Source organism: Phacochoerus africanus, chromosome 15 (assembly GCF_016906955.1).
Source record: "Phacochoerus africanus isolate WHEZ1 chromosome 15, ROS_Pafr_v1, whole genome shotgun sequence".
Taxonomy (NCBI): Eukaryota; Metazoa; Chordata; class Mammalia; order Artiodactyla; family Suidae; genus Phacochoerus; species Phacochoerus africanus.
This window is the reverse complement of record NC_062558.1, coordinates 91,851,011-91,875,701: the sequence shown is the minus strand read 5'-3', so window position 1 is coordinate 91,875,701 and position 24,691 is coordinate 91,851,011. Positions and strand designations below refer to the sequence as shown.

The following is a 24,691-nucleotide window of genomic DNA, read 5'->3' as shown; positions in this document are numbered from 1 at the left end:
CAAATGATGCAATGGACAAGGGTTTAATCTCTAGAATACATAAGCAACTTACACAACTCAACAGCAAAAAAGCCAATCAATCCATGGAAAAATGGGCAAAAGATCTGAATAGACTGTTCTCCAAGGAAAATATACATGAAAAAATGCCCAACATTGCTGATTATAAGAGAAATGCAAATCAAAACTACCATGAGATACCACCTCACACCAGTCAGAATGGCCATCATTAATAAATCCACAAATAACAAGTGCTGGAGGGGCTGTGGAGAAAAGGGAACCCTCCTGCACTGTTGGTGGGAATGTAAACTGGTACAGCCACCATGGAGAACAGTTTGGAGATACTTTAGAAATCTATACATAGAACTTCCATATGACCCCGAAATCCCACTCTTGGGCATCTATCTGGACAAAACTCTACTTAAAAGAGACACATGCACCCGCATGTTCATTGCAGCACTATTCACAATAGCCAGGACATGGAAACAACCCAAATGTCCATCAACAGATGATTGGATTAGGAAGACGTGGTATATATACACAATGGAATACTACTCAGCCATAAAAAAGAATGACATAATGCCATTTGCAGCAACATGGATGGAGCTAGAGAATCTCATACTGAGTGAAATGAGCCAGAAAGACAAAGACAAATACCATATGATATCACTTATAACTGGAATCTAATATCCAGCACAAATGAACATCTCCACAGAAAAGAAAATCATGGACTTGGAGAAGAGACTTGTGGCTGCCTGATGGGAGGGGGAGGGAGTGAGAGGGATCGGGAGCTTGGGATTATCAGATACAACTTAGAATAGATTTACAATGAGATCCTGCTAAGTAGCATTGAGAACTATGTCTAGATACTCATATTGCAACAGAACAAAGGGTGGGGAAAAAAATGTATACATGTAAGAGTAACTTGATCCCATGCTATAGAGCAGGAAAAAAAAAATTTTAAATAAAAATAAAAAATAAAGAAAATAAAATAAACTTTACTCAAAAAAGAAAAAAGAAAGAAAGAAAGAAATAATATGTCAGGGAGGTCCCGCTGTGGCACAGCAAAAACTAATCTGACTAGTATCCACGAGGATGCGGGTTTGATTCCTGGCCTCGTTCAGTGGGTCGGGACTCCAGCATTGTCCTGGCTGTGGTATAAGCTGGCAGCTGCAGCTTCAATTTAAACCCTGGCCTGGGAACTTCCATATGCCACATGTGCGGTCCTAAAAAAGAAAAAAAAATGAAAAAATAAATAAATAAAATCAACAAAAAAATAAATAAATAATACATCAAATCATACATTTTTAAACTTGACCTTTTTTATTTTTTATTTTTTTGTCTTTTCTAGGGCCGCACCCATGGCATATGGAGGTTCCCAGGCTAGGGGTCTAATCGGAGGTGTAGCTGCCGGGCTACGCCAGAGCCACAGCAACACGGGATCTGAATCGCGTCTGTGACCTACACCATAGCTCACAACGACGCCAGATCCTCATGGCCACTGAGCGAGGCTAGGGATCGAACTCACAACCTCATGGTTCCTAGTTGGATTTGTTAACAAAGGGAATTATCTTAAAAATCTTTAAGCCATTTATCTTAAAGATCATGTGAACACAGAGGCTCTTAAACTCATTCAAAGCAGGAAAGGGTGTGAAAAAATTAGTCTTTACGGAATGTTACGGAATCTTTATCAAGTTAATCAAATTAAAACAATTTAATAGAGAGAATATTTATTTATTATATGAGGGTGTATGCACCTTCAACAAAGTAAAAAGCAAAACCGACTCTGCCTGTGTTCTCTATTATTTTATTTTATTTTTTTATGGCCACACATGGAGCATATGGAAGTTCCCAGCTGTGGGCCTATGCCACAGCCACAGCAACACTGGATCCAAGCCACATCTTTGAGCTACACCATAGCTTGTGCTAATGCTGGATCCTTAATCCACTGAGAGGCCAGGAATTGAACCTGCATCCTCATGTACACTACATTGGGTTCTTAGCCCGCTGACCAAGACAGGAATTCCTGAGTTTTCTATTACCATTAGAATTTGGTTTGTTGTTTTTTTCCCCTACCTGGGTTGTTTTGTTGCCTATCCCATATGCGCAGAGGCATAAAAAAATTTCAAAAAAATGCCTTGGAGGAAAACTGAAACTTGCTATACTTCATTCCCTTATGTCAGTCATTAAGTTAATAATTAGTCAAAGCCCACCATTGTCCAATTTCAGAGGATGGGCTTCTTGGAGCAGCTCTCAGAACTTGCTTTGAGAACCACCAATTCAGCCAAACACTCTCATTTGTTTTCTGCAAAAGTTACCAAGGCTCACGCATGTCTTTGGGCTTCCCCAAGGTCACCCTGTTAATTATTGACATAGCAAATCCCCTCCCAAAGAATCATAGTCATTTCCCACATCACATGATAAGGATGAATGTCATGGATAAAAAAAAGGTGTGTGGCACGGGCCTGAGCTAAGGATGTTTGGTCAGAGTCCAAATCTGCCACGGACTTGAAAGCTTTCTAATCCACCTATACACAGAAGAATAGACGCTTGGAACTTATTTCAAAAGTTGTTTCTGCTGGTGATTTAAAGACACAGCTCTCTCTCTCTCTCTCCCGTAGACATACCCAAACACACAAACATGCATGCACATGTCACCTCCAGATACTGACTCCCAGATCTTGAATGCCTGAGGTCATGGTGCCACTTTTTCTGGGCCTTTTTCCTGCCCAGTAAGGAAGGGCCTGGGCTGGTCCTTTGGCTGGCTCCCTCCTCCCAGCCAGAAACAGTTAATTGCCAGCTCTAGGCTGCCTCCAGCCCAGCCCTAATCGGCCTCATCTCAGGCGGTCGAGCTGAGGCCACAGCGGCTCCAGACCAGGCCCCGACTGCGCACAGCAGTGGGGGCGTTCTTCCAAGGTAATGATTAAGCTGAGCGCCTGGCAAGCCGGGAAGGTGAGCCCTATTCACACCTCGGCCAGGCTGAGGTGGCCTGGACTGGTTTGGGAAGGCAGGGCCCCAGGGCACCAGAGCCCGGTAGCCTCAGCCTCCCGCTGCACACGGGCGACCTGGAGCGTCTCAGGCCAGAGTTGCTGCTGCCTACCCCACTGGGACCCTGCCCTCGCGCCCAGCACTATGAAGCTGCAGGGGTTCTGGGCTGGGCTGGAGTATACCTGTCGGCTCCTGGGTATCACCACTGCTGCAGGTAAGACCCCACCTTCCCTGTACACTGGATCCAACAGATAGGGCTCCCTAAGGGGTGGGAGCCAGCCAGCAAGGGATGGGAAGAAACTCCTGGCCACATCTTCCTTTCTTTCCCCAAACCCCATAGACATCACTCTTTAAGGCAGCAGCAGGTGCAATGGGAGTTAGCCTGGGGCAGGGATCCAGGGGCCTGGGGCTGAATCTCTGCTTGGCAACCCAGCATCCATGTGGCCTCAGGAACCCTCAGCATCCTCATTGTGAAATGAGTTGAGGGGGTCTGATCCACCTCCTTGGGGGGTGTCGTGAGGTGGAGGTGGGAGCTGAAGATGAAAGTAACGTGAGAGTCAGATGCCTCACTGTGCAGTCACGAAAATTGTCAGTGGAGCACATCTTATTTTAATCAAACCACAGCCTCATTTCATGGAGAGAGAATTCCCAGCACACAGGGCAAGCTGAGCTAGAGGGCTGGCCAGACTTCCCTTGAAGCACCCTGGGTCTGGGGGAAGAAACGTTTCCCTGTGCCAGTCTGTTCTTCCTCACCCAGCCTGATCCAGGGGCTGCTTGCTTGCCAGGAAGACAGATGGTTAGAGCAGAACCTTTGCACGTGTGACCCTGAGCTATGCCTGCTCACTTCCCCAACTCAGACCTGACCCTTAGCCCCAGGAACCCCCTGTGGCCAGGATCTGTGCTGAGAAAGTGAACAGGCAGCATTCTGAGCCCTTAGCTCTGGGTTCCACTGTCACCTGGGGACAAGGAATAGAAACCCACTCTTACCAAGCCCTTGCCCCCCACTACACACAATCTTATGCATGGTTGTTGATGAATGGGAAATGGCCCCCAGCTCAGACTCAAACAGTGCTGGTCCCCACCCCACTATGTGACCTTGGGAAAGCCACCTGAGCCCTCTTGGGGCTGTGCTTTCTGATCTGTATGATAGAGATAATTGGACCAGCAGGTCAGGTGTTTTGGAAGCTTGAGGATGCATGAACTGAGCGTGGCTAAGTGGAACTGAGGATGTGAACCTCTTAGGGGAAGCCCCCAGGACATGGTTCAGAACTCAGTGGGGATCTATGTCTTTCCCAGGGTGCAGGGCCAGCCCCACTGCTGTGCTGCCAGTGGGCTCTTCTAGCACTGAGCCCTGAGTTGGCACAGGGAGGGCTGTTGTAGATGATCTAATCTCACCCCCTCCTGTTATGCGTCGGAGCATCTAAGTTCAAACAGAGACCATGACCTTGCCCAAGTTCATTCTATAGGCCAGAGGGACAGCTGGCTTGGAACTCTGGTCCCTCAAATTTTGAAAAGGCCAGGATTCTGGCCAAAGAGCTCCCTCTTCCCAGGATAGGAAGCCCCACCCAGTATGTACCAGGAAGTGTCTGGAATTGCTCTGTGAAGGACCCTGAGTTAACAAACGCATGGGAGAGCCAACACCAGCCTCTGTCAGAACCACCTTGTCACCTATACCTATTGGAATGAGCTCCAAATCCCATAATCACCCATCCTGGGGATGGAGGGAAATTTTAACCCTAAGCAGGGTCTCTGTGCCTTGTGTTTGAGTCCTGTCTACCACTGTTGATCTTGACTCCACCCTGCCCTCCTCTAAACCTTGGTTTCCAAACATGTAAAACACACCCCTTACAGCTCTCGGAAATCACAGTGACACTTCCCCTCGCCTCACTCTGCCCAGAGGGCAGGCCTGGCTCCTGTCAGGAAGCTGTTTTAAGAGGTACATGCACTTCTAATGGATTAGCTACAGACAGTTTAAAAGTCTGATTTATCTCAGCCAGTGGAGGGGTCTGCAGCCACACACACATACACAAACACACCAGGCATGTTTGTACCACTCCTTTGAGCCACAACTCTTATTTCAGTGCAGAGGGCCACTGTTAATGCAGAGGTCTCTGGCTTGGTTTTGATATAGGATCCAGACTAAATATAGGCCATGAGTTGCCTTCTAATGGCCAGGCTTTCCAATAATCATTTTTAGGAGTGGGTGGGAAGTTAAAAAGAGGGGCTTTAGTGATATTGGGAAAATCTCGAGTTTCTTTCAGCATCACTGAACTTGCTGGCCTATTTCCAATGTGTAAGATTTGCAAATTCCTCATTCCCTTAAGCCTCTTTTTTTGTTGTTGTTGAAATCCTCTCGTTGAGAATTCCAGGCCTCATTTCCAGGGGCACTGCTGCTAGAGAGACTTGAGACAGAAGCTGTCACTTTACAGATGCCCCTGTGGGGAGGAGTGTGGGTTTTCTAGAAACTAGGAAAAGCAGGTGACCCAAGGTCACCCAGACTGTCACTTGCAGGGACCAGGCAGCTCTTGATCCAGCAACCCCTCCCTGGATCCCTTTCCCCTGATGGATCTGAGGCTGTGAACAGCTCTGAAGGCCCCCGGCCCCACGTACATGCACCAGGATGGCAAGGCCCCATGGCTGCGGCCGAGGCCTGCCCTATACATGTGTGGTTAGCTGAGCCCAACTCTTCCTCCCCATTCAGCCCCTTTAAATGAGAAGCAAGGAGGAAAGATTACAACTGATGAAGGTCTAGTCCTGAGACCCTACTCTTAATCAACATGCCTTCCACCTAAATCAGGCCATGTCTTGGTGACCACAGGATTCAGAAAGCAAAACACAAAGAGGGTACCAAGGAGGCTGATTGAGGCGACCCTATCCAGTCGAGTGCCCCTCCCATTAGTCAGTCCTGACCATACAGAGCCTCAGGCAGGTGCGGTCATGGTGAGAGTGGACACGGTTAGACTGAAGGAAAGGGAGGATGACTAAACACTTCCTGCTTCTAAAGATACTGATGTTTTTTTGTCTGCACTATTATGGTTTTTTTTAACTGAATGAATGATTCTTTAAATTCTTTAGTCCTTGGCAAGTTTCAAAAGTCTCACACACATGATTTCTTAGAATCCCCCACGTAAGCTTTTTTTGTCTTTTCCCCTACTCCTATATTGCCCCCTTCCACCTTCCCTCTCCCCACTGGTAACAACTAGTTTGTTCTCTAAATTAACAAAGACACTGATACTTGATCCAACTCTTCCTTCTCCGTCTCTGAATGCCAAGCATGCTTTGACTGACACCATGATGACCATCTCCAGTCAAACCCACTCCTGGACCTCATCTGGGGACAGACAAATTTACACACATTCCCAAAGGGAATTATCATGGAAGGACCTTCCATGGATTGGTCCAGAGGTACATGACTGACAACAGGCTATAGAGTCATTATCTATAAAGTAATTATCTTGCCTCAGCCCTGCCAGTATCTATGAGGGCCAAATGCTGAGTTAATCCTATTTTATAAATGAGAAAACTGAGTCTCAGAATGTTTAGGTAGCTTGGTAGAGGTTACACAGCCAGTAAACAGCATGTCTGCTTTTGGAGCTCCAGTTTGCCCACTCACAGGGTGGTGATACAGTGAAACATCTAAGGGCTGTTGGCCCACAGTTCTAAAGAGAAGGGACTCACAGCCAATGAGAAAATAAGCTGGGCTGGAGACAAAGCCATTTGAACCAAGTCCTGCTTGTCAAGCTAACATGTTCCTTCTTACAAATCAACTACTTTGGGTCAACCTGGATCATTCAGGAGTTTTGTTCCAGGCTTTTGACCTATTAACATCCTCTGTACATAAAGGACAGAGCCGCATTCCTGACAGCCCCACTCCTTGCCACACTCCATTCAAATGGAGACTTGGTTTATTAATATTGACCAGGATAAAAGGAGCATTTAAACCCAGATGTTCTCATTATTTTTTAAAGAGTAGAGCAAATGCAAACTTTGATTTTAGCCTTATTCAAAGACTTGAAAAAAAAAAAAAAAAAAGAACAGCTAATGCTTCTGAGGTGATCATCTTGGGCTCTATGCTAATTTCCACCCTTCTTAAATGTATATCCCTGTGACCACCTCCTACAGTCTAAGGAAGCTTCATGTGCTCCAACATGAACAGGTGAGTTTATTACCCAAGCAAGACCACATTGTCTTCAGATCCTCTAAATGGATGGTGACTGTTTTCCAATATGATTGTCCCAACCAGCAAATGAAATATCCCCACCTCTGTTCCACCCTCCTACCACTGGAACATAATATAATTTGGTTTGTGCCTGTTTCCTCCTTCTTTGATTTAAGACAAGAAATCTAGATAGATAATATACATAGCCAACTGCAGTTTATCCCAGAAACGTAAGGTTACTTTAATATTTGAAATTCAATTTATGTAATTGACCATATTAACAAACTAAAAAAGAAAAAAATATATATTATTGTCTAAATGAATGCAGATAAATCACTTGACAAAATTCAACATTCTATAATGATAAAAATGATCATCAAACTATTAACAGAAGGAAACTTTCTCAACTTAACAGGACCACAAAAAACCTACAGCTAATTAAAAGTAAAAGACTGAATGCTTTTCTTCTAAAGTTAGTGACAAGACAAGAATGTCCACTTCCACTATTTCTACTCAACATTGTACTAGAGGTTCTAGCCAGTGCAACAAGGCAAGAAAAAGAAATAAAGTGCATACATCTTGACAAGGAAGAAAAAAAAATGTTATTCACAGATGGCCTGGTCATCTGTGGAAAATCTGATGGGATCTGCCAGAAAAGCTACTAGAACTAATATAGAGTTTAGCAAGGATGCAAGACACCTATAAATAAGGTCACTATACCACAGTCAACTGTGTTTCTGTATGCTAGCAACAAATAATTAGAACATTAAAAAAATTTTTTTTGTCTTTTCTAGGGCCACACCCATGGCATATGGAGTTTCCCAGGCTAGGGATCAAATCAGAACTATAGCCGCTGGCCTACACCACAGCCACAGCAACATGGGATCCAAGCCACATCTGTGACCTACACCACAGTTCATGGCCACATGGGATCCCCAACCCACTGAGCAAGGCCAAGGATCAAACCCACAACCTCATGGTTCCTAGTCAGATTCGTTAACCACTGAGCCTTGACGGGAATGCCAGAAGATGAAAAGTTTTAAATACAATTCATAACAGCATCAAAAATATGAAGTTCTAAGGGAAAATCTGGACCAAAAAATGTATTTAAAAAAAAAAAAAAACCTGTACACTGGAAACTAAAATATACTGCCGACAGATAGTAAAGAAGACATAAGTAAACCGGGAAGTGCTTTTTATTCATGAGTCAGAAGACCCAATATTGTTAAGATGTCTATTCTCACCAAAATTTCTCTACAGTTTGAATGCAATCCCAAGTCCCTACAGGGTTTTTTTTCTGAAATTGACAGGCTGACTATAAATTCCACCACCTGGAAATGCAAAGGTCTTAATATAACCAAAAAAATAACTTTATAAGCAGAGAACAAAATTAGAAGATTAACACTGTCTGATTTTAAGACATATTAAAAGCTATAGAAATCAAGACAATACAGTATTGATATAAGATAGATTAATAGAACAGAATAGGGTCTAACAATAGACCTAGATAGACATATACAAACAACGTTTGGCACAAGTACAAAGGTAATTTAGTGAGGAAAGGAGAATTTTTTCCAACACATGGTACTGAACAATGGAATATCCATTTACCAAAAAAATGAACTTCTGTCTATACTTTGTTTCATATATAAGAAAATGACTCAAAATGGTTAGACCTAAATATAAAACCTAAAACTATAAAACTTCTAGACAATAGGATAAGACCTTAGTGTTATGTTAGGCAAAGATGTTTTTAGATAGAATGCCAAAAGTTCAATCCATAGAAGAACAAATTGATAAATTGCACACAATCAAAATTTTACGTATCACTTTTCACAATATATTAAAAGAGTGAAAAAAACAGGTCAACAAAGAGACATGATGATAAATAAGCACGTGAAAAGATGTTTCACCTCAATAGTCATTAGAGAAAAGAAATACAAGTCAAAACTGCAATGAGATATTACTACACAGCTATTACTACACATCTATTAAAATGGCTACAATTAAAAAGACTCACCCTACCAAATGTTGAAGTATTGGCAAGGATGTGGAACTCTCATACACTACTGATGGGATGTGAGATGGTACATTCACTTTGGAAATAGTTTGGCAATTTCTTAAAAAACTAAACATGCACCTACCACATGAGCCAGCCATTTTACTCCCAGGTATTTACCCAAGAGAAAAGAAAGCCTACATCTGTATAAAGATCGTGCATGAATGTTCATAGCAACAGGCAAAACTAGAAACAACCCAGGTGCCAATCACAGATAGATTATAAACTAACCAAGGTATATATATATATGCACACTACTCAGCAATAGAAAAGCATGAACTATTTATTGATACATGCTACAACCTGAGTAAATATAATGATTATGATGAATGAAAGTAGACAGCAAAAATAAAAAAGGAGTATGTATTGTATGATTCTATTTGTATAAATATGAAAATGCAAACTAACCTCTGGTGACAGAGAACAGGTCAGTAATTCCTTGGAACTAGGTGGAAAGGTGGGAGAATAGTATTATTACAATTCTACAAGGATTACAAGGAATCGAGGAAACTTTCAGGGTAAAAAATTTGTTCATTATCTTTATCAGAGTGATGATTTACCTGGTAAGCGCCTATGTCAGTACTTACCAAATTGCACACCTTAAAGATATGCAAATTTTTGCATGTCAATTATACCTTGATAAAGCTATTTTCAATAGTGGATGTGTCAGTTATCTATTGCCAAAATAATGCTGTGTAACAACTGTAAAACCTTGGTGGCATACAACAGTAAGATTTTATTGTTCACACATCTGGGTGAGTTAGGCATCTCTGAAAATATTGGCTGGGTATACTCTCCTCTCTGAGGGTCAGATAGCTGTTGGTTTGTCTAGATTGGCCTTGGCTGGAATGATGAGATCCCTCATGCTCTAGCAGGCTGGCTTGGATATATGCCCATAATAATGGCAGAGGCACAAGAGAGCAGGCCCAGTTCACAGTCCCATTTACATCCTTGCTGGCCTGGTACCTGACAACATCCTATTGCCCAAAGCAAGTCACATGGCTGAACCTGGATTCAAGGGGTGGGGAAACAGACTTCTCCCTCTTTTTTTTTTTAAGTTTTGTGGGGTTTTTTATGATTTTTTTACATATACCTTTTTTAAAAGTATAGTTTAAAAAAACTATATTTTAGTGTAGTAGTTTCTTGAAGTATGGTTGATTAACAATGTTGTATTAGTTTAAGGTATAAAGCAAAGTGATTCAGTTTTATAAATATGAAGTATGTGTGTGTGTGTATATATATATATATGCCATGTGTGCAGCATGTGGAAGTTCCTAGGCCAGGGATTGAACATGCATCACAGCAGCAACCCAGGCCACTGCAGTGACAACACCAGATCCTTAACCTGCTGTGCCACAAGGGAACTCATATATACACAACACACATATATATATATACACATATATATATATATGTGTATATATATACACATATATATGTATATATATATATGTATATATATATATACACATATACGTATGTGTGTGTGTGTATATATATATATATATATATATACACACGTGTATATATATATATATATATACACACACACACATACGTATATACACACACACACACGCATACGTGTATATATATTTCAGATTCTTTTCCCTTATAGGTTATTAAAAAATACTGAGTATAGTTCCCTGTGCTATATAGTAGGACCTTGTTAGTTATCTATTTTATACACACACACACACACATACACACACACATATATATGTAGTGATATATAGTGGTGTGTTATGTGACTCCCAAACTCCTAATTTATCCCTCTCTCCTTTTCCCTTTGGTAACCATAGGTTTTTTGGTTGACTTCTCTTTAGTGCAAGGGACAGCAAAGTCATATAACAAAGGATATGGATACCAAGGGGATGAAAGTTTGGGGGCATCTCTGCAACCTACCACAGGGATTTCTACAAGCCAAGCTAAAATAGACCTCTTGGATGGTCCACTGTAGTCTATGGTGGAGAATGCAGTAGACAATGAGGACTCTCTCGCCTTCAGGAAATGCCCCCTAAACAGGCTTGTGAGGTGTTGGTGGGCACTGAGTGTCATGTTATAATCTAAAATCTCTTCTAGTTGAATATCTAGAATTTTCTTCTATAAAATCTTGGCCTTTTCTCATGGTGTCTCCAAACCCTGGCTCATGGGTATCAGCTGAATGGCTCTCAACACCCAGGTAAGTTCCCTGCCATGCATACTATCTGCCACAACTCCTCCTGAGTTAAGGCTACAGCTACTAGCGTATTGTCTCATTGGATTCTTAGCCACTGGTTCCAATATCTCTGTGTTCTTAGAAATGCTACAAATCTAGCTTTCATGTCTACAGTCGGCTGTGACCCCTTCTGCACCTAAACCATCCGCAGACGTTGTCACCATCCCTCCTGAGATGTTCCTAGAGACACTAAGACCAGTAGGAGATATGCCATAGCTAAGGACGAAGAAGACCAATAAGTGCAATGTGAGGAGTTATGAGGTGCCCTCAGCAGCAGGGAGTACGACATTCTTACCCATCACCCCAGACATCCAGGGCCAAGACCACTGCCTGACATGGAAAGCCACTTAGCGTGGCCTCTAGTGCCCTTTATGAAGTGTCCTAGGTTGCCACCTGCACACAACACTGAATGCAAGACAGGTGTCAAAACTCAACCTAGTGATGGAGTCAGAGCAGATAAACTATAGCCCACTGTGACATCAGCCCTGAGGCAAAAGCAGCCCAGGCCAGAAACCAGGGGATATCCCTTTAGCCATTAGCATCACACACCGGCCCCATCCTCAGGAGCACACGGCCCCTCGCAGGCTGTATAAAGGGCCTCACATATGAGATGCTGAGGCAGATGGGGCTTTGGACAACTTACATCGCAAATGGGCCTGCAGGAGAGACCTGAGACAGGAAAATCAATGAGCAATATCGGTACACAGGGAAGTGCTCTTCAGCAGCAATAAAAAATTTTTTAAAGAATGTATTAATGGAAGGAAAGGACAAGAATAAACCCTCCCCTTCCCCTGAGACTACTGATGGGAACGACCTGCCTCTCCTAATAATTCTATTAGCCGTCATCTACATTTGCACAACACTCTATAATTTACCAAGACTGAGGCACAGAGCCAGTTATACATGTTTTATGATCCCCATTTTCTGGAAGAGGAAGCAGGCAAGGGAGTTATCGTTTGTTTGAGAAGCCAGGACTCTGCTTTTCTGATCAAGGCTCACATTCTCTGCTGCAATGCCCATAGCTTTCATCTGGGACACACTCTGGGACCAGAGCTTCAGGATGTTCAGAAAGATGCTTCAGGGTGTATCTGGCCCAGGCCTGCATCACAAGTCCAGAACCTCTGATCCCTGCTAAGGCTGAGCTAGAACAAACAGCTCAGGAAGGCAACACAGAAGAAAGCCCCAGGCTCTGGGAGAAGAAAATACTGTGCTGTGGTTGGACGCAGCCCAAACAAGAGAGACAGAAATGAGAGACGAGGGGATGAATGAAGAGGTCAGGCTTGTCCACAAGTGCTGGTTCTAACTAGACGCCAGAAAAAAAATAGTTCCCAGGAGTCTGTGAGGGGAAGTGAGAAGGAGAGGTAGGGCGGCTGGACTAGGGTGGGCCTGTGATACGGTTCTGTTGGGCTGAGACAAGATGCAACGGGACCCTAAGGGTCAGATTAACAGGGAGGGTTGGAAGGACTCCAAGGCCACTTGAAGGGGTGTAAAAGTAGCACTGGCAGCTCTGCCCAGTGCCCCCAACCAGCTGCAGTGCAGAGAACAACGCTGCCAGGGTCAAGGCTGTTCATGGGGGCAATTCCTTCTTACAGAGAAGTTGTTATAATGAAGCCTTGATTCTGTGGCCATATATGGCATGACCCTCTGTGCTCCACTGTCAAACTGTCAGGTCCTCTGTCTCCGTGCCAGGGCTGCAGTGATATTTGCTGCGGTGAGTGGCAGATGTAGATTGGCCCATTTTGCTCAGCACTAGAGCCCTGTGAAACCACAAAAGGTGAGATGGAAGCACCGTCTAGGAATAGCTGCCAGGAGACACCATGGAGCCTGGGCAGGTGGCTGAGAGGCAGAAGCAGGCCTGTGGGTCCAGGCCAGAGGCAGATAAACAGATGCCCCGTGCAGACCTCCAGAAGCCAGCCTCAGCCTCGCACGGTCTGGCTCTGAGAATATGAGCCCCAGAGCTTGGAGGATCAAGCAGGTAACTACTTGTCCCCCATGTCGAAGGGCCTTCTGGCCTCCCATGAGAACCCTCTTACAGATCTCTGGGCCCAAAAGTTCACACTCCTTACTAAACCCTGGCTCTCCTCCTCCCACCCAAGGGCATCCTTCCATCCTTGGGCTTGCAGAATCCAGCATGTTTATTGCTGGCTGAGAGTTTTTGGGAAGGTGACCTCAATTCTCATGGAGCAAAATGAGCTAACTGGGGGCTGGGAAGATGCCCAGACCAGAGTTAGAGGAAGGAATTTGTATGTATGGGGGCCCTGACATCTGCCAGGCAAAAAGCCCTGTGTTTCAGACTCATTTTCTCCAATACAAGCAACAATTCTAGGAGATATAAATAACTCTCCCCATTCCACAGATGGTAAACCCAACTCAGAAGTTAAGCATTTACCCACCATGACCCAGGTAATGACACGCAGAACTGGGATTCCAACCCTCTCTTTTTCCCTATTGATACTTTCATTTTTTTTTTTTTGAGTGCAAACCAGCAACACCTCTAGAATGTTTCCTGAAATGCCTCCATTTCAGTCAAAAGACATCAGAATACTTATCCAATTGCTAAAGGGGTACAACTCAGGCAAAGGGGCTGAGTTCCCAAGTCCCTTTCCTGCCACCTTCTGGCCATCATCCCAGAAGCCCATGCAGATCTACAAAGACCACGGAGGTAAATGAAGCCTCTGCCTCACCCCAGAAACAAATAATCAGAACCATCAGCCTTGAGCAGAAGACCCCTCCCCTAGGCTCTGGGTGGGAAGACCTTTACCCTGGGCAGACACTTCACCGGGCTGGGCTGGTTTCTTGTACCAAAAATTGGTGATTTCATCAAACACTTGTGATGTATTTGACATTAATTAACTTACTGAATCCTCAGAGAGATTGACATAGCTATTAACTGGCCAATGTGAGCCTGAAAAGCAGGATAGTTTTGTTTTCCTTACACGTTCTGTGCCTCAGTTTCCCCTTCTGTAAAATGAGGGTAACGTAGTGCTTTCACTTAGGACTGTTGTGATGATTAAGTAAGTTAATAAATGCTAAGTGCTGAGTACAGGACAGGACACACTGTGAAAACTAAATACATGAATATTTGCCCGCATAACACACACACACACACACACACACAAACACACACACACACACACACACACACACACACACAGGTAGACAGTGAAAACCAGGGAATGGCCCATGCCTGGAGCCAAAAGTCTCAAGTTGGTCTATAGGTCCTTTGCTTTCTAGCGTGTGTCCTTGGGAGGACGATGCAAGGTCACTGAGCCTCATTTTCATCCCTGTAAAACAGGGAGCATAGAACTCCTCTCCCTGTGTTGTGAGGCTGCTATGAGGAACCAGGATGGGGGAAACTATTGTGGGTGGGTAGACATGGGTGACCTGATATAGCCATTAAGTGCTCTACAGATTATGTTCACACTGCAGAGGGGCGTGAGGCTGTATAGCCCCCCTGACCCCTCACTTGGGACATGCCAACTGGCAGACAGAACCTGGAGGGAACAGAGGAACAGTGCCCTCCACCTGTACCACCCCCCCCAAGCACAGGCGGCACTGGAACCCCCATCCCTAAGAATACACAGCTCCCTTCCTTCCTAGACTGAAGAGCTCTGTCCTTCAGCATTTCTTCCTGAAGTGCATACACACCACCCCACGAAGTGAGAGTGGAGGTGCCGGAGCCTAAGTGAGGAAAACATTGTTTCCACAGCCAACAAAGGGCTCGGGTCTCCCACACATGGGCGCTTACACAGGGTCTCTGCCAGGGAAGGGACGAGGCATCAGACCCGAGAAAGTCACCCCCTGCAAGGCAGAGATGAAGGGCCACATGGGTCCAGTCCTACCATGGTCTTTGACTCTCAGAGAGGGAAACGAGATGAAGTCACAATTCGGCAGAAACCAGCGTGGGTCATCAGGGTGCAGAGAGAGGAATGGAGAGTGTGGGGGCTGTATTCAGTTAGGGCCAGAAAGAGGTCTGATTAATGGGTCACCGCAGTGGGAGGAGCACCTCGGGACACCTGCCTGCTGTCTATGGATATTCCCATCGACTGGTGAATGGGTGAGTGATGCTGTGCAAGGGAGGAAACAGCCAGGACCCAGCAGGTCCGCAAAGGCAGGGCCAAGATGGATTCACCTCAGACAAATGGAAGGTCAGATATCTGAGCGCAAATGCCAACTGCCAAGAAAAGACAAGAGGAGAGATGAGGCAGAGCTGCATCATGTGTCCAAGAAAACCCCAGGGGCTTACTCAGCACCAGGTCCAAAGCGATGAGCCAAGAGTGTGTGATGTAGCTGCCAAGCCAGCAAATGAAAGAGAGATCATGGAAAGAGCAAGGGAGCAGGCAGGGCAGCAGGTCCCACCCACAGCCGAACCCAGACACACAGCACACCTGAGCCTATAGGACAGGGAGGGCCCTTGAAACCACCACACATGGAGGACAGCTGTGGAGCCCAGGGGTTGGTGACCTGTCCATATGGATGGTTTTGGGGGGCTCTTAGGGGTAGCAGCATGACCAGTATGAACAGAGAAGGATGGGCATCTGCTTCTGGGGAGGCTGAGGTTCTGCATGAAACCCCTCTGATTTCTAGACACCAATCCAGAAGGCTCCCTGCTCTTTTGCATCTTCTCAGGCACAGCTCCCTATGCCACGTGAAGAGGCTACTCTGGCTCCTGGTCCCCAGGAGAGGGCTCTCTCCATGAACAAGGAGCCCTCCACAAGGCAGTACCATGACTGGAGCACCTGGGCCCATTCTCCCCTCTGCTTCCTCCCTCTGCAGTGTTGATCGGCGTGGGCACTGAGACCTTCTTCCAGGGACAGTTCAAAAGTCTGGCTTTCTATCTGCTGTGAGTACGTGTGTATGTACCCTCCCTGACTGCATGTTCTGCTCCAGTTCACCCCAAGTCCATCTGCTGAGACTCACCTGCAGCACCCCCAATCCCACATGAGCTCCATTTTATCCCAAAGGTATAAGGAGTAGAGGGGGCTTCTGTAATATCCCCTTGTTTGGAAAGGACTGTAGTCAGACTATCCCATAAATCAATCAATTAGCATTCCATCCATCCATCCACCCATCCATCCATCTATTTATCTCTCCAGTAATTTATTTATTCAGTAAACATTAAGCGAATTCTTGTTTTAGAGAGAAGGGAATCAGTTCAAAGGACTATATATTTGAGCTCCTCTACATGTTATACACAGATAAATGTTTTATTTAAATTATGTCCTTTAACTTTGACAGCATTACAGGAAAAGTGCACATAGTGTTTTGCAGATTAAAAAAAAAAAAAAAATTCAGGAGTTCCCGTCGTGGCGCAGTGGTTAACGAACCCGACTAGGAACCATGAGGTTGCGGGTCCGGTCCCTGCCCTTGCTCAGTGGGTTAACGATCCGGCGTTGCCGTGAGCTGTGGTGTATGTAGGTTGCAGACGCGGCTTGGATCCTGCGTTGCTGTGGCTCTGGCGTAGGCCAGTGGCTACAGCTCCGATTAGACCCCTAGCCTGGGAACCTCCATATGCCGCAGGAGCGGCCCAAAGAAATAGCACAAAGACAAAAAAAAAATTCAGAAAGAGTAAGCAGTTCAGCCCCCATCACCAAGTCCTTGAGCAGCAGGGATTCAGCCTTGAGATTCAGCTATCTAGGTCCCTTCAGTTTCTCTGCCACTGTCCTTTCATCTCTGCCTGCTGCCTCTGCAAACGCCCCCTAGTGGTGAAAGGATCACTGTTCAGTGGTATCCTGGAAGGGTAACCACCCAGCTTCTCAGCATCCTCACCCTGAGAGAGCCCCCGGGTCTGCCTGCAGGGTCACTGGGCTGCATCCTCTCCCATACTTTCTCCCTTCTGCATCCACTCTCATCACGGTGGCTTGGTCTATGTCCTACAGAGCCCTCTGCCTCAGGAAGCCTCCTCTGTTTGCTCCATGGCTCACACTCACCGTCTCCCAACCCTGCTTCGCCCTTCAGGTCCACCTCCACACCACTCCAACTTAACCCCTAGCCTGGGCGCAGCCCTAAAAAAAAAAAAAAAAAAAAAAAAAAAGGAAAAGAAAAGAAAAAGGCAATGCCACTTGCTTATCAAAGCACACAGGCTCTGAGTCTGAGTGATGGTTCCAATCCTGCCACACTACAGATGAGCTGAGTGGCCATAAGCAAGGGGCTTGACCTCCCATGGCCGTTTCCTCAGCTGCAAGCTGAGAGTAATCATAGTGATTCAACAATGAAATTGTTATAAGGACTAAATGAATTCATAGTTACAAAGCCCTTACAACATGTTTGGCACATATTCATCATATAAATGCTAGTGATTACCACTTAAAAGCTTAGGAGTCAGAGTTAAGCAGACCCTGAGAGGCAGAGAGAAAGTAGGAGACAGTAGAGATTAAGTACTAAATGGTCAGAGGGAGAAAGAGAGAAGTAACTAACATTGTCACACAGACAAGAGAGGGAGACCTCTGACAGGGCCCAGCCATGTGGCACCTAATAGCTTCATGGAGGGCTTTAAAAGGTATGCTAAAGGAGTTCCCACCGTGGTGCAGTGGAAACGAATCCAACTAGGAACCATGAGGTGGCGGGTTCGATTCCTGACCTCGCTCAGTGGGTTAAGGATCCGGCCTTACTGTAGCTGTGGCGTAGGCCAGTGGCTACAGATCCAATTAGACCCCTAGCCTGGGAACCTCCATATGCTACGGTACAGCCCTAAAAAGACAAAAGACAAAGAAAGAAAGAAAGAAAGAAAGAAAGAAAGAAAGAAAGAAAGAAAGAAAGAAAGAAAGAAAGAAAGAAAGAAAGAAAGAAAGGAAGGAAGAGAAAGAAAGAAAAGCATGCTAAGAAATTGTACAGGCCAATTCTATAGCCCAGTGAGATCTGCCAATGAAAGATCCAGGTTCCAATCCCAAAGATTCTGATACGTCCAGTCTGCAGCTGGCCCAGGAATCTCTGCTTTTCCATATTCCCCAGGGGATTCTGATTGGAGGGTCCCTGGACCCTTGGAGCATGAGGAGATTGAAGCAGTCTGGACGGGGAGGACTCTGATCAGATTCAGAAGGAGCCTCAGGCAGCCTGGTGGTGACAGTGGAGGAGCAGGAGGCGAAGAGGTGAGGGCCAGGGAGTCAGGGAAGCCCGAACGGGAAGCTGGTGTAAGGGTTCAGGGGGCAGGCCCTGAGCTGAGCAATACAAGTGAGACCAGAAAGAATGGGAGTGATTCTAAGGCTATTGAAAGAACACAGTCAACCCTTCCTGGTGACTGTTGGGATGACAAGAAGGAAGGGGGTCAGGAATGGCTCTAGCTTTAAGGCTCAGACAACCGGGCAGTAGGTAGAAGGATGTGGCTGCCAGTGTCCACGCAGGGGTGCTAGGATCAAGGCAGTCTCCCCTGCTGGTCTGCAGCTCCCTTGCCTACCTCTGGGCCCCAGCCACCACCCCTATCCTCACTACCAAGTCCTGGCCCCACCCAGTGCAGGCCCTGGAATCCAGGCAGCTCTTGGAGGATGTTGGACAAGAGACAGGATTAGATAAAGAAACTCCTGGTCTGTAGTTCGGCTATACACAGATGCCCAGGAGGCCAAGGTGCTGTGAGAAGACACTCAAAGGAAAGCAAAGGGAGGGTCAGTGGGTGTCACCTCCCTCACCTGTCTCCACCATAGGTTTATAGGAGCCGCCGTCTCTGTGATCGAAGGGGCCTACTTTGTGGCTCAGCTGCTGGCCATCTGCTTCCAGTAAGTAGCCTCCAGAGTGATCCCACCACTACCCCCAGCTCCAAGCACTCCCAGATGCCTCCACTCTGGGGCCACAGCCGAGGAGATGTTCTGTTCCCAAAGCAGCCATGAACCTGTGTAGAGCCCCAGCCTGGATGTGGGCTCAGGCCTGTGGGGCTCAGTGTCCCCTCGTCCCTTCTCCCAACCAGGAAGAGGATGGACACATCCATTTAGGACCTGACCCCACCCAGAATCCCCCTGCAGTGCCCATCCCCACCTTCCAGAAACAGCCAGTCACTGAACCCGCCATCTGAGTCATCCACCAGGAGGTGGGGACCCAGTGGGAGGCCAGCTTGAAGCACACAGAGCTGGGCTTGAGAACTGATTCTGCCTCCTGCTGGGACCCAGGGACAAGCCAGGGTCACAGCCCCCACCCCACCCCACCCCTGCCCATTTTGGGGGCAGGAGGGCAGAGCTTGCAGAGTCTTGGGAGGCCACATGGGCCCTGAGGCCTCTACCTCTACCCAGTCATGCTCAATTCATGGAAGCTATCATCAAGGTGGCCGAAGGCTGGCCCTGGACCACAGTTCTCAGAACCTGGATGGTTGGGTCTCAGATGGTCAGCAAAAGAGGCAAGCTTTAAACCCAGCTGTCCTAGCATCTTGCAAGGCCACTGGCTGCCTCCAAGGGCTACTAACCCTGAGGCAGAAGCTTCCACCAGACTCTTGCAACGTCTCAGGAGCAGAGGAGGGAGGAGCCCTAGGGCCTACTGGGGCTTTTTACCCTCTCCCTCCACTCCCAGCCAGAGGCTTGTCACAAAATAATGACCACTGGGGGGCAGCAATGAGCCACAGCAGCAGGACACTGGAGGAGGGCTATGCTGCTGCAAAGCCAGCCTGGGGAAGGATGCAGTATGCAGAACCCCATTCTAGGCCAATTCAGAAGATGAAGGAGATGAATCTAAAGGCAAACACTTTCCTCCTCTGCATCCTGGAGGCAGCTCCCTGAGGAAACCAGCTCAGTATCAAGCCTCTGTCAGGCCCATGTGTGGTCCCTGTGCCCAGTTAACAGAGAAGCCCCTCTAGGTAGATGCCACCTCATGCCTAAGCAAGGCACCTTTGATCAGAGTGCAGCTGGATTCAAGCCCTCTCAACCATGTGGTCAGGTCCTTTTTGCAGTGTACAACCCTCACAACCATCCCGGCCTTCTCCACTGCCCTGTGGATTTCCCAGTGTACCCTGAGTGTCCTAGTCTCCTTCCCACTGCCTCTGCAGTGACTTGAGAGCATTTACCTCCCTCTGCTCTAGACCAGAAAGGCAGAGCTGAGCAGCCTTTCAGAAAATGTACAGGAGACCCTCAGGAGAGGCCTCAGGCAAGGCCCTTAACTGTGGAACCCATAGTAAGGACTTTAGCCCCTAGGGGCAGGGGGGAGAGACTATGGCCCCAATAAACCCAATCCCAGACTCCAATAGTTTTATAGATTTCTGGGACTTATCCAAACTATTCCCTACTTCCTGCCAATCCTGGACTTCCTCCCCTCAGGTGTCAGCCAGGGTCCCTGGCCTACAGAGCAAAGGAGAAGGCTCACTGGCTGGGCTGTTTCCAGAGGTTTCTGGCCTACATGCTGCTGTCTGTGGCCTGCTTTCTCCACCCTGTCCTGGTCTGGCACGTGACCATCCCAGGTAAGAGTTCCAGGAGGTATGGGGTGGGGGCAAGCAGCACCCCCTGCAGGTAAGCTCTGAGCAGGAGGGGCTGAATCCCCCTCTCATGAGTCTGCAGTGACACTGGCTCCAGGGCAGCACTGGTCCCACTGCCTTCTCTGGCATTGACCGTAGCGATGAAGAACTCATCATGTGGCAGGAAAGTCCCAAAAAACATGTCTTTCACATAGGTGTCCAGAGGCTGTACCCACAAAAGGCAAATGACTTTTTCTCCAATGCTTGCATGTGGGCTGAGTTTTTAGAGGGGCTGAGATGGTCACTTCTCCATCCAGACCCTTTTGTGCCTCCTCAGCTCCTACCCATTCAGGTCCAAACTCCTCAGCCTAATGTGAATGCACACCAAGATGGGCTCCCTGGCAACCCCACCCTCCTCTCTCACTCCACTGACCCTGCCAGTCAGCCCAGATTCTGATCTCAGAAGCCAGAACTTGATGCTTCCACCTTCTGAGTTTTAACAATGACCTTTGCCAGTGGGACCCTTCTCTTCCTCCCCCCGCCCCAGCTGTGAAAACTGCACCCCTCCCCACGACCCATGTAAAAGGCCAGGAAGCCTACTGCCCATGGAGATGAGGTTGAAAGGCAGAACCTCCTCTTCCTTCTAGCCATTTCTCTTAAGGTACCCCTCCCAGCCCCTCAGGACCATTCTATGCAGCTGCCAGTGGACTCCTGAGCAGGACTCAGCACTGCCAAGGCCAGTGTGAGCCACCACCTCCCATTCTATATAGAGCGTGAGATGTGTTAGGAGTCTCTGGCCCTGGCGGGCAGGACAGCCAAGTTCACCCCTTTCCTTGCACAGAGCGGGGCTCCCTGCAGGAGACAGAGGAGCCTCTGACCTGGAGGCTGCTTCGTGAGGGGCCAGGAGGGGAGCCAACACTGTGCCCAAAGAGATTTGCCACTTCTTCCATGTTTTTGGGCAGGGCGCAATAAAGGAGGATTCCCCCACTCCTGGGACTGGAAGGAAGCCCAGCTCAGCCGTTAGGGCCCGATATCCAACACAGGTCTCTTGAAGGCATTGCTGGTCCAGCCCCAACAAGCCACCCCTGAGAGGGAGGCTGGGCGTGGTGATGGAAGGACAGGCTGGCAGCACCTGGATTGGCTGTCACAAGAAGGGGACCTAGGGCACAGGGTCTTCTGGCCAACGGTCAGGATGAGGGCCTAGCACAGCACTGGCCCCACTGTCACCCCTTGGCCAGGTGTCAGCCCTGCCACATGAGCTTGATATGAGTGTGTGAGGACAAGTTAAGTGTGAGGGCTGGCACCCCGGGTGTCTGAATATGGTCACACAGGCATGCCACCCGTGGCCCTTTGGAACGATGGGTATGGACAGCCTCTGGCTTTTGTCCAGGACATGTCCAGCGTCCTGACCTCCCAGATCTCTTCCAGGCTCTATGCTCATCATCACTGGCCTGGCCTACTTCCTGCTGAGCAAGCGGAAAAAAAGCAAAGCTGCCTCAGAGGTGCTGGCCCCGCCGGAGCTCTACACTGACCCCTCCAGCAGCGCCGTGAGCACCACTGGCTCTGGGGACACGGAGCAAACCTACACCTTCCACGGGGCCGTCAAAGAGGGGCCTGGCTCCCTCTTCATCCACATGAAGAGCATCCTGAAGGGGACCAGGAGGCCCAATGCCCTCCAGCACCCAGAGGCCCTGACAGAGCTGACGCTGGAGCCAGCTGACTCGCTGGCCAAGAAGAAGCAGGTACACTTTGAGGACAGCGTGGTCAGAATCATTCCGGCCCTGGCTGAAGGCCTGGAGGATGGGGACAGCGAGCCTGAGGAGACCACCTCTGACACCACCCCCATCATCCCTCCCCCCGAGGCCCCACCCTTCCTATCTTCCCTCTCGGGTGACAGCCTCTTCTGAGTTGCTCATTCCAGGCTAGGGATGCTCAGCCAGGGATCTGCATAGGTAGCCAGCCCTGCCTGGAATGTCCTGGTGTTTGGGGCCCTCCGGGGAGCTCAGGGTCTTCACAGGTCAGCTCTTCAAGGGGTGACCAGACACACCACAGAGGCAGCTGGGCCTCTGGGGCCATGGAGCGGCAGGGCGGTTCCTGCAGAGTCCTTGAGGGTGGCACAAGTGGAGCTCATGCTGCCTTGAGCCCTCATGGGTTCCTCCCACACATGGAAAGGAGAAATCCTCGTGCTTTCCCGGAAAGAGACCATCACTCCCACTTCATACAAGGCTGCCTCAGCCCAGAATCTCCAGAGCTCCTCCTGCTCCTGACACAGGGCGCAGCACTCAGCAATAACTCATGGCCCATCTCATCTCCATTGTAACATTTCAGCTCTGAAGGCCCAAGGATGCATGGCAACTCACGCATCTCAAAGGCAGGTGTTGACGATGGCTGTAGACCCCAAACTGGGACCAGGGAGGAGGGCTGGGAGCGAGGAGGAAAGGCAAGGCTGTGAGCCCTCAGGGTGGGAGCAGTGCCCAAGCAGTGGGCCACATTCTCTGCGTGCTCTGGCACTGGCGCCAGGCAGCAGGAGTCACAGGGCCACTGGGGAAACAATGCGGCTCTGTGCTCACTGCAGGAAGAGCCAAGCCAGATGAGTGGTGCTCATTCCAGAAGCATTGCTGAGAGTTCCCAGCATCCCTACCACAAGGGCTGTCGAGATTCCAAGTAGATGATGTAAACTAAAGATACTGAAAGCCAATAACAGTCTTCAGCTGGGAATGCCAACATCCAGGACAAGGCGCCTGCTGTATGCAGGGACCACAGAGGCGGTGCCACGGAGATTCAGACAGCACAGAGAAGTGGTTCTGCCATGCTGAGGGGATGGGTAGCAGAATAGGTGCTAAATATATGTTTGTTCAAAAGGGAAGGGAAGGAAGGAAGGAGGGGGAAGAGGGCAGATAGAAAAATGGGCAGATGACAGGCTAGCTCTGTCACAGGGCCACAGAAGTGACAGCCCAGAAATAACAAAGAAAGTTGAATCCGACATTCTTTAGTTAAAGGATTTGCAATATAGATTTCTTTAAAAAGTGAGTTTTGGTCCATGGGATAGTTGTAAGGCAGAGTAGACATTTTATTCTTTAGAGGCAATCTTAATGAATGAGCAATCTGCAAAACACTGTTACCTTGCTTTCCCGTTCATGTGTGTGAGCAACTCCGGGGTTCTGAAAAGCCTGTCTTAGACTACATGCCCAAGGAAAATCCAGCACTGAGTCTAAAGATAGGCTGTATTGTTTTTTATTTCAGCATGAGCTTCTGGTAATTTTGTATAGTCTCTTAGAATAGTGATCTGGACAGTTGGGACCATCGGAACGGCAGAAGTACACTGACCTCTGCTGGGGCAGGTGCAAGAGCCCATGCAATGAAATGTTTACCACCTAATGGATATCGAAAGCCTTTGTGAGTCTCGAATCAAATTTCTCTTTCAAGAGAAGATGACAAGTAAATGGCCAAGGCCAATGATGATTCGTTTGTCCCTAAACAGCTGCTTCTGTCTGAGGCTGCACCTGATCCCGAGCGGGGGATGAGGGGCCACGAACCCACTATCACTTCAGTTTCCAGGAAACTCGGTGAGGTATTTGCAGGCCCCAAGTCTCAGTTTCCTCTTTCTAAAATGGAACGAAATTTCTTTTTTTTCCTTTTCAACCAGCAGTACCAGTAAACTTGGAGAAGAGGTCTCTAGGGGCAAGAGTGCTTTTTTTTTTTTTTTTTTGCTATTTTTAGGACCGCACTTGCAATATATGGAAGTTCCCAGGCTAAGGGTCAAATCAGAGCTGTATCTGCTGGCCAATGCCACAGCCACAGCCACATCAGATCCGAGCCACATCTGCGACCCACGCCACAGCTCACAGTAACACTGGATCCTTAACCCACTGAGCGAGGCCAGGGATAAAAGCCACAACCTCATGG

The 24,691-nt window shown here is 47.7% G+C and overlaps 1 protein-coding gene across 3 annotated transcripts; it reads left to right on the top strand.

Moving 5' to 3' along the window:
* The first annotated feature begins 2,819 nt into the window (after positions 1-2,819).
* On the top strand, positions 2,820-24,463 carry TMEM72 (transmembrane protein 72). 3 transcript variants are annotated; one of them, XM_047762051.1, is made up of 5 exons: positions 2,820-3,199; positions 16,198-16,264; positions 19,059-19,130; positions 20,652-20,791; positions 22,214-24,463. In XM_047762051.1, exons 1-5 carry the CDS (start codon positions 2,917-2,919, stop codon positions 22,690-22,692), a joined length of 1,041 nt encoding a protein of 346 aa, XP_047618007.1. In that variant the 5' UTR covers positions 2,820-2,916; the 3' UTR covers positions 22,693-24,463. The 3 variants fall into 3 exon arrangements, with proteins under 3 accessions (XP_047618007.1, XP_047618008.1, XP_047618009.1); XM_047762052.1 differs by lacking the exon at positions 19,059-19,130; XM_047762053.1 differs by lacking the exons at positions 2,820-3,199; positions 16,198-16,264 and adding an exon at positions 18,454-18,509.
* Positions 24,464-24,691: the final 228 nt, after the last annotated feature.